General features: G+C 33.2%; 1 protein-coding gene across 1 annotated transcript; it reads right to left on the minus strand.

Moving 5' to 3' along the window:
* Positions 1 to 772: 772 nt before the first annotated feature.
* LOC106466196 (HRAS-like suppressor 3) lies at positions 773 to 4,105 on the minus strand. The gene is made up of 2 exons (XM_013926439.2): positions 3,534 to 4,105; positions 773 to 2,931 (listed from the first exon to the last, which is right to left on the minus strand). The coding sequence occupies exons 1-2, from the start codon at positions 4,026 to 4,028 to the stop codon at positions 2,767 to 2,769; spliced, it is 660 nt and encodes a 219-aa protein (XP_013781893.1). The 5' UTR covers positions 4,029 to 4,105; the 3' UTR covers positions 773 to 2,766.
* Positions 4,106 to 14,764: the final 10,659 nt, after the last annotated feature.

Below are 14,764 nucleotides of genomic sequence, written 5' to 3' on the forward strand. Positions count from 1 at the left end.
GCGGTGGGCAGTGATGACTAGCTGCCTTCCCTCTAGTCTTACACTGCTAAATTAGGGACGGCTAGCATAGATAGCCCTCGTAAATATTATTGTTGTGTGTGTTAAAAATAGAAAAATGTGTGTATCGATTTTGTTGGCAAATATCATAAACTGACTATATATCGGCTTTAATTTAACTACTAAATCCAAAGTACAAGTTAACTATTAAATTTAAAGTATCATTTAGCTCGGTTTCAGACCAATTTGAAATTCTAATACTAAAAAATCAAAATAATTTAATTTTTCACATATTTATATGATTTAAGTACGTTAGAGCTTTAATTACTAATAAAATTAACATATTTTACATGATTTACCCTGTTGGAGCATTTGGGATCATATTGTTATTTTTCTCGAATATACATCAGCTAAAGATAAGAACGCTGCATTTCATTCGAATGTCTCGTATTTTTGGCAACAACACTGACCCAGAAAGTGGTATCTTTTAAAACCTCCTCTACGTTGCGCAGATATTATCCATTAATCCAGATGTTTCATTCCTTCCTAAGCAAGGCCACATTCCAATGGAATCTTTTTTTTTTAATGCCCCAATTATAAACATCGAAAAAGAGAGGAATCAGAGACAGTTGAAAGCTTGATAGTGCAGTGTAATATAACCTTCGATGTATATTACAATTTCAAACAAATTAAATATTTATTTTCAATTTGTTTCTATTAACAGTTTCAAGGAGGTTGCAAAGCATATAAACTACGGACTACTTTGAACACAACAGGAAAGAGGAAGTAATAACTTTAATACGTGATATCAAGTACTTACAGAAATATACTAAACAAAATTGTTTGAACATTCGAAACACTACTACTACTATGACTTTATCACAGAGTTTGAGCATCAAAGCTTTATTTGATTAATCATAAACTTTTATAAATATATTTCTTCAGTCAACCACTTTACACATGAACATTAACGTAGACTTTTCTTCATAGTAAATAAAACTTAACACTCTCAAGAACTACTTCTTTAGAACTAAGTCATATAAATATTTTCTGTCCACACAGCATTACAAAGTTTAAGTCCAAATCCAAGTGGATACCAAGTGCGCAAATGACATTTTTAACTGTAAAATACTGCATTAATCTAGCCAAACACAAAACAAAACTTTCACATAAAAATTGCTCTAGTGTCAGTAAAAGGTAATTTTGGAAATGCTTATCATATTACTAATATAGTATTATTTGCAGAATACGAGTTAGATGACTGCTGTGGTTATTACACTAAATAAAATAATTCGCCAATTTTTGTTGATTAATATAATACTAGTTGCACATTAAGTTCTAATTTTAAAATCATCGAAATCACTATTTACTTGTGTATATATTAAGGCTTTATACACGAAAATATTATGCTTTAATCAACATCGTAAAACAATCAAACTCCTGAAATGGTATAATACTCTAAACATGTTTGCAACTTTTAAAAGTGAAATACTCAATATCTGAAATCACGTAGCAAAATTACAGTTATGTTGTAACTTGCGTATATAATTAAACGCACCAATAATATGCAGTGCTTTAAAAAACAATGTAATGAGCAAAAGTAACCATTAACCAATGATATAGATAGATAACGCAAAAAAGCACAGTTTTGACCAATGGTGTTTATAAAGTACTCAGTCTGTAATGTACGCCAGACAAGCAAAACACATACAAAAGATTTTTAAATACACTGTTCATAATTTTAACTACACACAAAATTGGCACATAGTGTTTTAATGGGTATTATAAATAAAATTATATTTAATATTACCATCCTATCACAGCAAGGTATCTTCTTCGAAATTTACCTTACCGATATTTTGTATTCATGTCGAGTAATATCCACTCCAACGATAGTAATAAATAAAGCTTTACAGAAATACTGATTTTTAATACATCCGAGAAACATTCTGTAGAGATTTTACAAAAGTAAGATTTGTTTGTCCAACTGGCAGTGTGTAAGATTTTCTTTGTACCAACAATACTTCATACACAGTCAGTATTTTCAGCTAATTAAATATCTTGGTGTACAACGGATCAATATTATATATACATATTAACATTTTCTATATTCATTCTTTCCAAATTAGATTTCACTCTTTCGTACTGTCTGCTTTGCTAACTTTTCTTACAACTAGAATATCAGTGTGAATGTATTTTAGTGCTCATTTCTAATTAATAACTTACCGCCCTTTCGCAGAGAAATTTATTTAATCAAAATGGTTTATTTATGGCAATAAATTCAGGCAAATACTGCTTCTCGTGAATCCAAACTTTTAGCCTAAGATTCCACTGATTAAAAGTCTACTATTCATTAATTTTTGTGTATATAAAAGGAAAAATACTTTATAAACACTTAGAAGTCGATATTCTAATAATACTAAACTCGTCAGTATTTTTTCCTTATAAAACAATACGGGCATTGCGCATCAAACAAACACATGAACCTCAAGACAGCTAAATTAGAAATAACTCAAACATTTAAAAAAAATTGAAAGAATGAATGCTCTTTCTGTCAAGTTAGCACACAACAATTATATGAAATACGGAAGTATACGAAACCATATATATCTAACTGATAAAGCAAGCAATAGTTAATGATAAAATGTTAGTTTAGAAAATGGGGCGATTTTAAGCAGGTGGAAGAAATAAAATGAATGTTAATGATTATCACGCACATTTGAATGGAACATGAAAATAAACCGATTATATAATTTTTTTTTGTCTTGATCAACAACTGAAACTTGGGGAAGTTTTTTCAGAAGATGGTGTCCTTGAAAGGTTTGTAGGAGATACCGGAGAATTAAGCACACTGTTTAAGCTGTTGAGTAGGAGGTTATGTCCTATTTGGCAGTCTTTCTTAAGAGTTTTATTAACACTTAGAGCCACAGATGCCTGTAAAGAGATAACACAAATATGTTTCTGTAATAACATAAATTAGATATTTTCATAAGTATATATATATATATCATAAACTTGTACTAGGCTGCACAAATAAATTTTATAAATATACATAACAAATTTTAGCGACAACGTATTGATAGCTATAAGTACAAGGTTCTAATGCATTAATTTTATGATTAAATGCGTTTATTGTAAGCTGTATATGCCAAAAACGTTTTTCATTAAATTTACATTTATTGTTCAACATTTGTTTTATTACATTTGTATGGTAAAATCGTAGATTAAGATATGGAAAAAAAATCAATTAAACCCTGCTTCAAGAGTCAATGTCGAATAGATATTAAACTTAAATTAAAAATCACACGAAATTTACAGCTAATGAACTAGTTATCAGGAATCAAGATGCTAATATAAGATAAAACTGATATGAATTAGAAGTTATTTATTCATTTACTATGCAAGGTGATGATTGGTATCGCAAACAAAGCATTAAATTTAAAACAAAAATCTATATGATATTTAGTAGTCACCTACATCACCAAACTAAATATAGATTAATGTATTTAATAAATTCTCAAAAAAAGACAACCAACCTGATCACTCCAACCTTTTCCATACTTCCATTCTGTCACATAGTGTTCACAGTTGCTCGTTAGAAGGTTATACTCCACAACCTTACCCACGAAAGCTCTTGCTCTGGCTACCACCTGATTAGGGGTAAGGGGTGTAAGGTTACGCTCTTTAGCTGGAACCTCTTTGTTATTAACTCTAACGCGGCTAAATCCTGCAACATCTATTAATTTTTCTAACTTAATTACACCAGTTTCTGTTGGAAAATCTTCGTTGTTCATCCCACAGACATGAATGACATTATCGTCACCAGCGTAAATTGCCCAATGGGAAAATAGAGTACGATCAATTTCAATAATGTCACCCAGTTCAGCTTTCAAGTTAATGGCTGGATAAAAAGCTGTCAAACCGAAAACATCTGGGTTAAGACGGAGTTTACTTAAATGTTTAACCTTTTTCTGAGGCATTGCTCTAGTCTTAAGGTTAGACACTAACTTGTTTCCCTCATCCCAAATCATCTAAAATTAACTTACTACGTCGTGTTTATCCAGTTGCGTAAACTTACAACTTGTGATCATAGAAGCTTTCGCCCCTTGTGTAACCGTGGAAAATTCCCCGATCGGAGCTTATTCGTGGTTGGTGTAGCAGAATATCACATGATCCAAACTAACGAATCGAAAACTTTTATTGTACAGCTAATGTGTGGGTAGAATGATAAACCTTAATTTATATGCGTGTTGTGCTTTTTTTAGTCTGTTTGTTTAATCAAATGAAAAGAAAACAAACCACGACCGAAAACACTTTTGGCTCTAAGGAAATGCCCTGCTCATAATAACACTAGATTAATTACATCTACGTCCGTTGACACTTTCACTGACAAAACTATTCCTGCCTGTAACCTGATACTGTACTTGCTGCATCTAAGTTTAGATGAAGTGCACTTGCTTTACATGAAATGGAAAATTATTAGCAACTTTCGTATGCAAGCTGAGGCTCTTACTATTACATTACAACATTTGCATGTAACGAAGAAACTCAAGAACCGATTTCTTCAAGGTTTAAGTTATGGTACAGACCTGTTCCATTTTCGTTCAAGTCGCTACCAACGGGCAGTGATATCATAAATAAAGGAATTAAAAATGAAGTGCTCTTAATTTGATTGAACATTTCGTTGTCGTTTTAAACGAGAAAATGGATTTTACCGTGAAAACAAACTATTTTATTAATACGTTATTATGGATGCTGAAAACTCGATAAATGTGAATTTTGCAAGCAAGGTACTTCAAAATCTTAGTACTGGACTCCAAATAATTTTGGAGGCTTATTGTATGTTTCAGTATCTTAATTATTACAAGGGGTCGTGTGGGAAGACCTCAAAGTGTGAATAATTTAACGAGTTCGTTGTAACATACTGAAATGTATACCTAATTTGGTTGTTTTAGAGCAAAGCCACATTGGGCTATCTGTTGTGTCTACCGCAAGGAATCGAACCCCGGATTTTAGCATTGTACGTCCGTAGATTTACCGCTGTCCCATCGTGGTACTGAAACGTATGCACACAGCTTACAATAGTATTTATCCAATTTGGCAGAATATTCGGACTTAGTCATAGTGCCCTAATTGAAAAGACAGATTTACAAATATTACCGAATACTACATAACAATTTAATTTGGTTAAACTATTAATACAAAAATTTTTAATCATCTGCTTTTGGTCAACAAAAACCTCCGTTGTGAAAGTTTAATTTAAAAATTTCTAATTTAATAGTAATTTAATTAGCTAGGCATTTTGCTTCTTAATTTGTATCAAGTCTTTGAATATAGAATTTATTATTCACCACAGTTGTAGTGTCTCATTGATTTTGCTGTACTTCTAATATTAAAATGCTCCCCAGTGGCACAGCGGTATGTCTGCGGGTTTCGATACCCGTGGTGGGCTGAGCACAGATAGCCCATTGTGTAGCTTTGTGCTTAACTTCAAACAAACAAACAATCTAATATTAAATCTTTTTTTCTTTTTTCTTTCACTTATCTAGGCCGTACTCAAAGAAAGAATACATCCCCTTCCCTCGGTGGGTCAGTAGCAAGATTACGGAATTACAATGCTAACACTCGGAGTTCGATTTTCCGCAGTGGCCAAACAATGATATCTTATGCACACAATTGGCTAAACGGTCATGTGAGAGTCTCCTATGATTTAGACATAGTTGTCCCTAATTTTGAATTGCGGATCAGAAGAAAGCAGCACCTGCTGCATGATGTGGCTATACCTAACCAAATAGTAGGGTTGGCTGTCACTTTTATAAATCACTAACAACTGTTGAAAATGCGGATCATGTTTAATAACACAACGCCTCGAACCTGAGATCCTTATATCCCTAGTTCGATATGCTTAAGTCTAAACACTAGGCCACTCTCAGGCCCTTTTGATTACCAGAATTAATCTATATTGCCTGACATATGGAACAAAAATAAAAACATTAAGAGCAAATTAGGGTACTTAAGTCCTCAACATCTCAGTTTTAAAGCTATTATTGTGGGAAGTTAGTTGCCTATGATGAAACAGAAAAACAAGGAAAGATATATATAATATTAAAGCCCATTACTACAAATTTACTACTGCTAGAAGTGGTAAGTTTGTTTGCCTTTTTTAAGCACAAAGCTACACAATGAGCTATCTTGTGGTCTGTCCATCATGGCCATCGAAATCCAGCTTTTTGCGTTATAAGCCCTCACACCTACCCTTGAGCCACCTGGTGTAGAGAGATAAGAAAAGCTTAAGAATCACGTGTTAGAGCAACATAATGAAACCTAAAGCGTGCAGGTGAATAATATAATAATCGAAAATGTAATTTACTCTCCAGATTTAAAAACAAAATATCCAGTATTGTTACCCAAATCCTGTGTTATGACTTGATAAAAAATATTTTTTTTACATAAATCTTACAATGTACACTTATTTTTTTTTATGAAATATTATATTAGTATATCAATCAGTAGCGTCGAGCTCATAAGCCTCGGGTGGGAAAGGTCCCCCCCCCACCAAATGCTTTCCATACATTTTATTAATAGTTCCAAACATATCTACAATCATTTGATTAAATATGTTCAAGATATTTGTCTCTATTGGAAACCAATAAGTTATTATATTATTATTATTAACCCACTACTAATAACAAAAGTACTTTGTTTTCTGACTATGCTCTCCAAAATAATCTAGCTTCATGTCGTAACTGGTGTCAGTTAGGTATATATGTATAATAAATCTGTATCAAAACATTAGTGAAAAACCACGATATATATACATATAGATAGAACAAACTGTCAAAAGTCTTGATATTGGAGAAACTACTTTCGATACAAAAGTGCATCCTTTTCAGTCTCATCTTGTCTGTTTGTTGTTTGTAATTAAGCACAAAGCTACACAATGGGCTATCTGTGCTCTGCCCACCACGGGTATCGAAACCCGGATTCTATCGTTGTAAGTCCGCTGTGCCACTGGTGGCTTTTATCTAACTGTTACGAAAGATATTATGGTCCTTTATTAATATATCAAAAATATTGTTGTAACGTTTTCTATCGTTTGGCGGGTTCTTTTGGACTATTTGATAAAAATAATGCCAAGTCTAGTCCACGTAACGATAACATATTAATTCATTTCTTCAATAACGTTTGCTAAAAGACTATGTTCACTTGTAAACCTAGCTTCACAAACAAACGTTTGAGCAGAAATTCCTAAACTAATGGTACGCCCAACTCATAAATAAAACTTAAGTCACCCTCTTGTAAGAATTTACTCGCTATTCAACCAGTAACAAACACATGAATTAACTCACTATTTAGATTGCTAACTGAACCACTCGTTAAATCACTGAATCTCGATCTTCTATTGTATTCTTATTTCTACATACTACACGAAATTTCTAGATTCTTAATTTTCATGAAATTTCTAGATATTGCATCATGTGTCCTCTAGCAAATAAATGTCTAAATTACAATATTAAAAATATAGTTTACAACACTGTCCCCTTCCTTTCCTGAATTATAAGTCCTTGAACAACCTTAATATACAAATAAAACATAACACTAAACTATCCTTTTGTCAAGTCTTTTATGGCAGTTTTCTTCTCCTGCGTTTATGGTATGCATATGGGACAACCTCTTATCCTTTATCATCACATGACATTCTGTCGCTGAAGGAGTTCTCTCTAGTAGGTGAATCCAATGATGGCTCTATTCTGGGTGGGTTCTCTAGAAGTGGTCTCGACTTCTCATTTTTTCACTAGTTGATGTAGGTCTTTCCCTGGTAAAATCAGTTATGACGTCAAATGTATTCCTTAGTTTCTCTGCGTATACAATGTAATAATCTGCTGAGTGACTATCCTCCAGAAGGTCAAGTGGCACTTTAAGTTCCCTCCCAAACATTAGTAGTGATGGTATGTAGCTTGATGTACTAATGTTTGATAACTCATACGTAGCAGTAGACACGGTAAAAAATTTCACTTGATATTTATAATAAAATCAAAGAGAAAAATTTGGAATATACAAATAAACTAGATTAATTTGATATTTTATGTTAGGGGAATTAATTATTTAGACAGATTAAAGGTTTAGCTATGGTGTCTCACTATTCCCCCTCCCCCTGCTGCTCCTCAGTGGCCCAGCGGTAAATCTGACGGCTTATAATGCTAAAAAATCGGGTTTTGATACCTGTGGTGGGCACAGCACAGGTAGCACAATGTGTCGCTTTTGTAATTAACTACAAACAAATATGTGTGACGTCATGTTTCAATTTGAAATGAATCCATTAAATACTTCTAGTGTTAACCCTTTGATATGGTTAAGATACGTGGATGACACGTTTTTGATGTGGCTGAAAGACAACGACCCATTAATGAAATCTGAAGGACATTATTAGTCCTGATATTCGGCTTGCGCTATACATTGAAAAAGTGGATCTATTACATTTGCTGGATATAACAGTCAAATTGAATAGTGGGTTTCTCTCAAAGTCAGTTTAAAAAACAAACAAACAAAAACAGTTCACTGGTGGGACTTGTTTGTTTGTTTGTAGTTAAGCACAATCTATCTGTGCTCTGCCCACCACAATTATCAAAACCACTGCCCCCCCCCAGGTGGACACAGCAGATAGCCCAATGTGGCTTTGTACTAAAACAAATAAACAATTATTTTTAAAGAAGTTTTCGTTTGCCGTTTCGCTATTATACAACTGATCGTATCTCCCGTGGCTACAAACATTATCTGCCTTTTTCACGTTTGTATTTAGACCACTGAAAATCTGTACTTTTGAATTTGACATAAGATCGGATTTAACTTTCTTAAAACATGTAACTGGGAGTAGAAGCTGAGATTTTGAGATAATTGATATCAATAATTAAAAAATGACATTGTTAACGAGGTTATAAGGAAATAGTGAAGTTGATGACATAAGGGTTTGTCATAATTTCAAGGTATGTGAACAAGAGTAGATAATATAATACAAAATATAAAGATTATACAAATTTTCTCTCAGGGTTATAAGTTCAATAATTATCTCACCGTGACGGAAGTAAGAGATAAAATAGAACAAGTTAACAAATGTGGTATTTACAAAAATATTTGTTTCTTTGGACTAGTTTATATAGCCCAAACGTATATAAATCTGAAGTTTAGAATTAAGGAACATAAAAATAAGGGAGATAAATGTAAAGTTAATAAATCGGTTTTAGCAGAACATGTGGAAAGGACATCTCATGTTATAAACTGAAGAAATGTGAAATTGAGAAATCAAACTGAATTTATGTGGGAATTAAATATTAGGGAATCGGAAAAAAAATTTAAAAAAGAAAACACGAATATCATTTTGATTAAAGATTTTGGTCCAGATGTAGGAGGAATAAAATAGTAAAAATCGGTGTGATAAATTTTTCGGGGATGATTAGTGTAATTGTGTTAGAGGTCGAGATAGCGCTGAGGGTTAACGGAATTATATGAAGTATATAAGTCAATAACTTGTTGTTAATTCTTTTTTCACCTGATGATGGTATCTTAGAGCGCCCCCGAAACGTGTAGAGTCTTTTTTGTGGCTGTGCCATATTTTAATAAATTCAATTTTAATGTTCATCGATGGTCCATGCACAATCTTAAGCCAAACGAGTTGTATAGGTTTTCTGTGTTGCCCGTTTTAAATATATATATATATATATATTCTAAGACTTCCTCACATAAAGCATGAGACTCAAAAACAAAGGTTGCAGATGTAGCGTCTACCTGTGTAAAAGTATCAAAACATGTTTACGACCTTGAGGCATCTGGTCAACGAGAATTTCATAACTACGTCTAGAAACTGCACGGAAATGTACAAGCATATTACGAGAATATACCTAAATAAAAAAAAATCATTACTGTAACAACTACATTGAGAAACCATCCTTGATAGGGTAGGTGTTTTCATTTTTTTTAAAGAATACCTCTTACGTTGGTTTGGTTTAGTGTGTGTTTCAGTATATTTTCGTTACTAATCTACTACGTATATTATATACAAAATAATCAGTATGAACGAGTTAATACAATAATTGCATAATATATGTCACGATACCTTTTTCAAGGCCAGATTAAAAATGTGGGAGCCCGAGGCAAATTTTATAGAGAGGCTCTCAGAACTGAACTTCGTAAATACGTCAAGTACAATTCAATACTATTTAATAACTACCGCCCCCCAGTGGCACAGCGGTATGTCTGCGGACTTTCAACGCTAGAATCCGGGTTTCGATACCAGTGGTAGGCAGAGCACAGATAGTCCATTGTGTAGCTTTGTGCTTAATTACAAACTAGCAATACACAAACGCAAGCGACAAGTAAATATTATACAAAATACTAATTTTAATATTTGTAATAATTATGAAATAATGACTACTTTTTTGTTAAATGGCCAAGCACATATCTATCAAAGAACATGTTGTATGAACGAATGTAGGAAAAAAGTTACATAACTCTTTAAGTTCATAGAAATCAAATTATTGAATTATTCCACTCATTCATGTGATGATTAATAAGGAAGCTCGTCTTCCTGATCAATTCCCATTTCGAGGCGAAGAAGTAGGTGACCTACTGCGGAACTGATGTACCATTTCAGATACCGCCTGGTGCTGGATGAGGTCGAACTACCACTGTGGTCTGTCTCGCTCTAGCTACTAAACACTCAAGAATCCCATTCATTGATCATACATATTCTGGGATTCCTTCATATTTAATCTGCCTTTTATGTCCGTGACACTGTCATAAAAGACAGAAGAGTATACCTGGATCAGATGTGGAGCAGTCTTCCGCTGAGATGTGATGTTTTCTCTTTAGATTTCACACCTCCTGATCTCTCTTTGGGTGCTTCCTAAAGGGGAATCTTTTTTTTTATCGACCCTCCACCAGTTCGGTATGGGATTCTAGCTATTTTGTGAGAGAAGGTAAGATACCGTATTGAAAGTTAGCATTTTCCTGCAATGAAAACGTATTTCTGATAGATACTTTACCTCTTCTCATATTTTCCCACCCAGTCTTCCCACTTCCGATGACATATAGTGTAGGTCTTCTGACCAATCTCAACGTGATTAACGAGTGCAGGTGTGAAGAGGGTACTGTTTATGATCGGAGTGGTGTTGCACTCCTATTGGTGAAGAGCTGCTACATGATCATTTCCATGTGTATATACAGAAGTGGGAGGTGGAAGACTAGTGGCGTACGTTGAAAATCCGCACCGATAGAGAGCAGTGTTGGTCTAGAAAATCTATTTTGTGAGAGATGGTAAGTATCTATCGGAAATACATTTTCAGTGTAGAAAAATGCTAACATTTCTATCTCATAAAGTTAGTATTTCCAAAATTCTAAGAGGTTTTCCAATATGAATATGTTAATTTGTTTCAGCAATATATCATTTATTTCTCTTGACTTATGGAAGTACAAAAAAACAATAACAATTTTTGAAGTATTCGAAATAAAATCTTTTTGTTGATTTGTTTGTTGTTAAACACAAAGCTACATCTGTGTTGTGCCCACCTTGACTATTGAAACCTGATTTTTAACATTATAATCCTTCAGACTTACTGCTGAGCCACGAAGGTGGCTTTGTTTTATTAACTTTTACCTTAAATGTTTCAACAGAATGTGCTAATTTCTTTAATGGAATTTATGCATTTCAATTTATTCAAACCTCCCACTCAAAGAATTAAAGAAGATTAAAAGATAGAAGAATTAAACTTTTTTTAATATGTATATATATATATATATATATATATATATATTATTTATACAGTTGCAACCAATCTACAAAACTTATTAAACATCAGCCAGAAATGAAATCAGCAACATTTGCGTTAGTTGTACTATATAAATCAAGTTCATTATTGATCATACATATGTATTATTCATAATAGCAAGCACAGTAAAGAATAAAAGTATTTTAAGGGAACATATGAAAATAGTTAATGCTGGTATTTTATTTTTTACTAGTTATAAGATGTTATCTAATTTGAATTTTAAATATATTTTAACCATAATACAATTAATTGTAGAACCTGCAAGTACATGTATACTGTAATCATAAATCTTGATTTGTGTAAGTAATATTTTATATGGCATTATAATTATGAAATTATGGTGTATAAATATATCATTAATATCTATCTTTTTGCATTGTGATAGCATTTATCATGTATATGTGCAGATTTCACATAACACATGGTTGAGTAAGTCATTAAGTTCATTTTATTTTAGCTGCCTTTGTCCCTGAGATAATATCTGTTCTTCCCATGGGAAGTATTTCTGTAATACTGCATATTGTGCAAGACTGTCAACAACTGTAGTAGTTCAGATGGTATCCATAGGTTACAGCCTCCTTTATGCTCGAAGGAGAACGATCAGTCAAGTTGGTAACCTAGTCATTCTGGGTATATATAGTATTTGTTGTGAAGTACTGAAAGTTGAATTTAAGCAGTCTGGTAGAAGTTCTCAGCAGTAACAGTCTGGTACACAATCTTGAAGAGTAAATAGTCTGAGGGAAGATCCAGTGAAAGCGCCATTCTATGTTTAATAGCAGCAAGTACAAGAACGTTGTGAATAAATAAAGATTGTTCATTTTGTGCACTACCTTGTGTACATTATCTTTTTTTTCTCGGAAACTATCCTATATTTCCCTCTAGTAACTACCTTTAGGGGCAGTAATCAATATTTATATACGTTCACGAGTGTTCATGCTATAATTGCTCTGTGATGGAGGAGTAATAACACTTAAGTATTGAAACTGCATCTAACTAGTAATAAACTTGTATCTGAGAGAAATTTGTAAATGGTGTAAGTGTTGATGAATTATAATGGTTAGAAGTAAAGATTGGTGAATACTAAACCAAGTCAGTTTATGTGTGTGGAGACTCCAGTTCTGCAGTCTTGATTTCATTCATTTCCTACTGGAACTGGGTGCTGTTTGTGTAACAACCAAACAATTGTGGAGGTAATAGACCTGGGTCAAAGGGTAAGTGTGTTGGCTGTTGTAGCCTGAATGACAACAGGGGTCCAAATGGCTATTACGTTTTTTATCAAGCAGAGACCCAGTGAATCCTGCAGTCTGAGAAGTTTACAGGCAATAGGGATATGTATTCTATTTTTTAGTACACTTACAATCTACATTTTCATGCATTTTATACTTTACCTTTAGCTTAAACAATGTTCAGAAAGTGTTTAAAAATTGTGTGCTATGCTAAATATTTGTATCTGTATGATTAAATATATTCCATCAAACATTTGCTACCCCAAGTTTATATTTGTTGATTTCTAAACTACTGCCTGTGAATTTCATAAACTGCTAATAATTTCACCTTCTCATAAACATTTCAATTCAATCTAGTTGAAATATTTAGCACAATTCTTGCCATAAAAACAAGGCCAAACTATATTTTCTCACAGACATAATTGCTCTTATCCTCCCATGAAAATTCACTTCCAGATGAATATTTCAATGTCAGAATTTAAGCATTCGCTATCAAGTATTAATGAAAAAGACAGGTTCCCCGAATCCTCAAATAATACCTTACAAGTCATAACCTCGTATCACAAGGTATCCTCGTATCCTTTGGTTCTATTCATATGTTGCTTAATTGTTATTTGTGTAATTTATACATTTACATTATCAAGCACTCATGAATAACCATGTAATGTTCATACGTGCATATAGGATCACATATACACACACGCGTGTATGTGTGTGTATATATATATGTATATTGTCATATACCCATATCACCATAACTCCTCATCGCATACACTAATAGTTTACAACAAATTGCCTCCAGCTGCTCCATAAATTATTTTGATAACCTTCTTGGTTACTTTTTGAAGCTACTACACGATCGTCTTAGTTTTGTCATGTGCTGCCATCTATGAGACATCAAACCCAATATATGTTTCCTTTCTGGTATCACAAAGTCAACATTCACCAACTGAATTCAACTAAACAAATGCTTTCCAACTAAAATTCTAGCGATTCGGGATAAATACTTGTGCTTTTACTTCAGTATATTTTAATATACACTGCAGGAAAACAACTTCCTCACTGATTGTGTATTTGGATAGATCTAGTGAGGATCATGCAGTATTCCTCCCTAGAGCTCTCAGCTATATCAGGTGAGTGACTTTTGTTAAAGTGTTTGCCTCACAAAGGTCAGTTGGAAAGCAATAGTCGTAACACACTTTTAACTAAGTTTTGGAATTCCTCGCTATCATCTTCAGTCAAGCAAACTGTTGATAAACTAAGCATTACATCTACTAGCTCCAGCTGTCTTAGTTGTTTGATAATCAAATGGAAATTATGCAATTAAGTGCATACATTGTACGGTGAATATCATTTGATAGCTTGAAAATAAGGATCACCACTTCCTGTCAGCCAGTGATCTTAGAGTCTTTGAATGTCCTACAATTTGCGGATCATTTTTAATCCCAGTCATATTGAGCATATTGGAGCTTTTTCTCACCTCTGAACCCGACAATACCTTATCTAAGTCATTTTGAACAGCCTGATAAGTACTTTCATCTCATTCTTCCTGATCATAAGGGCCATAGTGGGATAAAATGTAATTTCAACCTCATTTGATTAGACAGTCTCTTTTTTTTTCTTCATCAAGCCAGTTCACCAAAGGTTCATCATTTAGGTATGGATGCAGCTGATCGAAGTGAACTACATGTCTTCAGGTGCCCTTTGATTGCTGTAACT

Source organism: Limulus polyphemus, unplaced genomic scaffold (genome assembly GCF_000517525.1).
Source record: "Limulus polyphemus unplaced genomic scaffold, Limulus_polyphemus-2.1.2 Scaffold2184, whole genome shotgun sequence".
In the NCBI taxonomy this organism is placed as follows: domain Eukaryota; kingdom Metazoa; phylum Arthropoda; class Merostomata; order Xiphosura; family Limulidae; genus Limulus; species Limulus polyphemus.

Excerpts from the sequence above, each read along its gene's own strand:
- LOC106466196 (XM_013926439.2), bottom strand. The coding sequence starts at position 4,028 with ATGATTTGGGATGAGGGAAACAAGTTAGTGTCTAACCTTAAGACTAGA. Across the intron at positions 2,932-3,533 it reads GAAAAGGTTGGAGTGATCAG|GCATCTGTGGCTCTAAGTGT; the intron begins GTTGGTTGTCTT and ends ATCTCTTTACAG.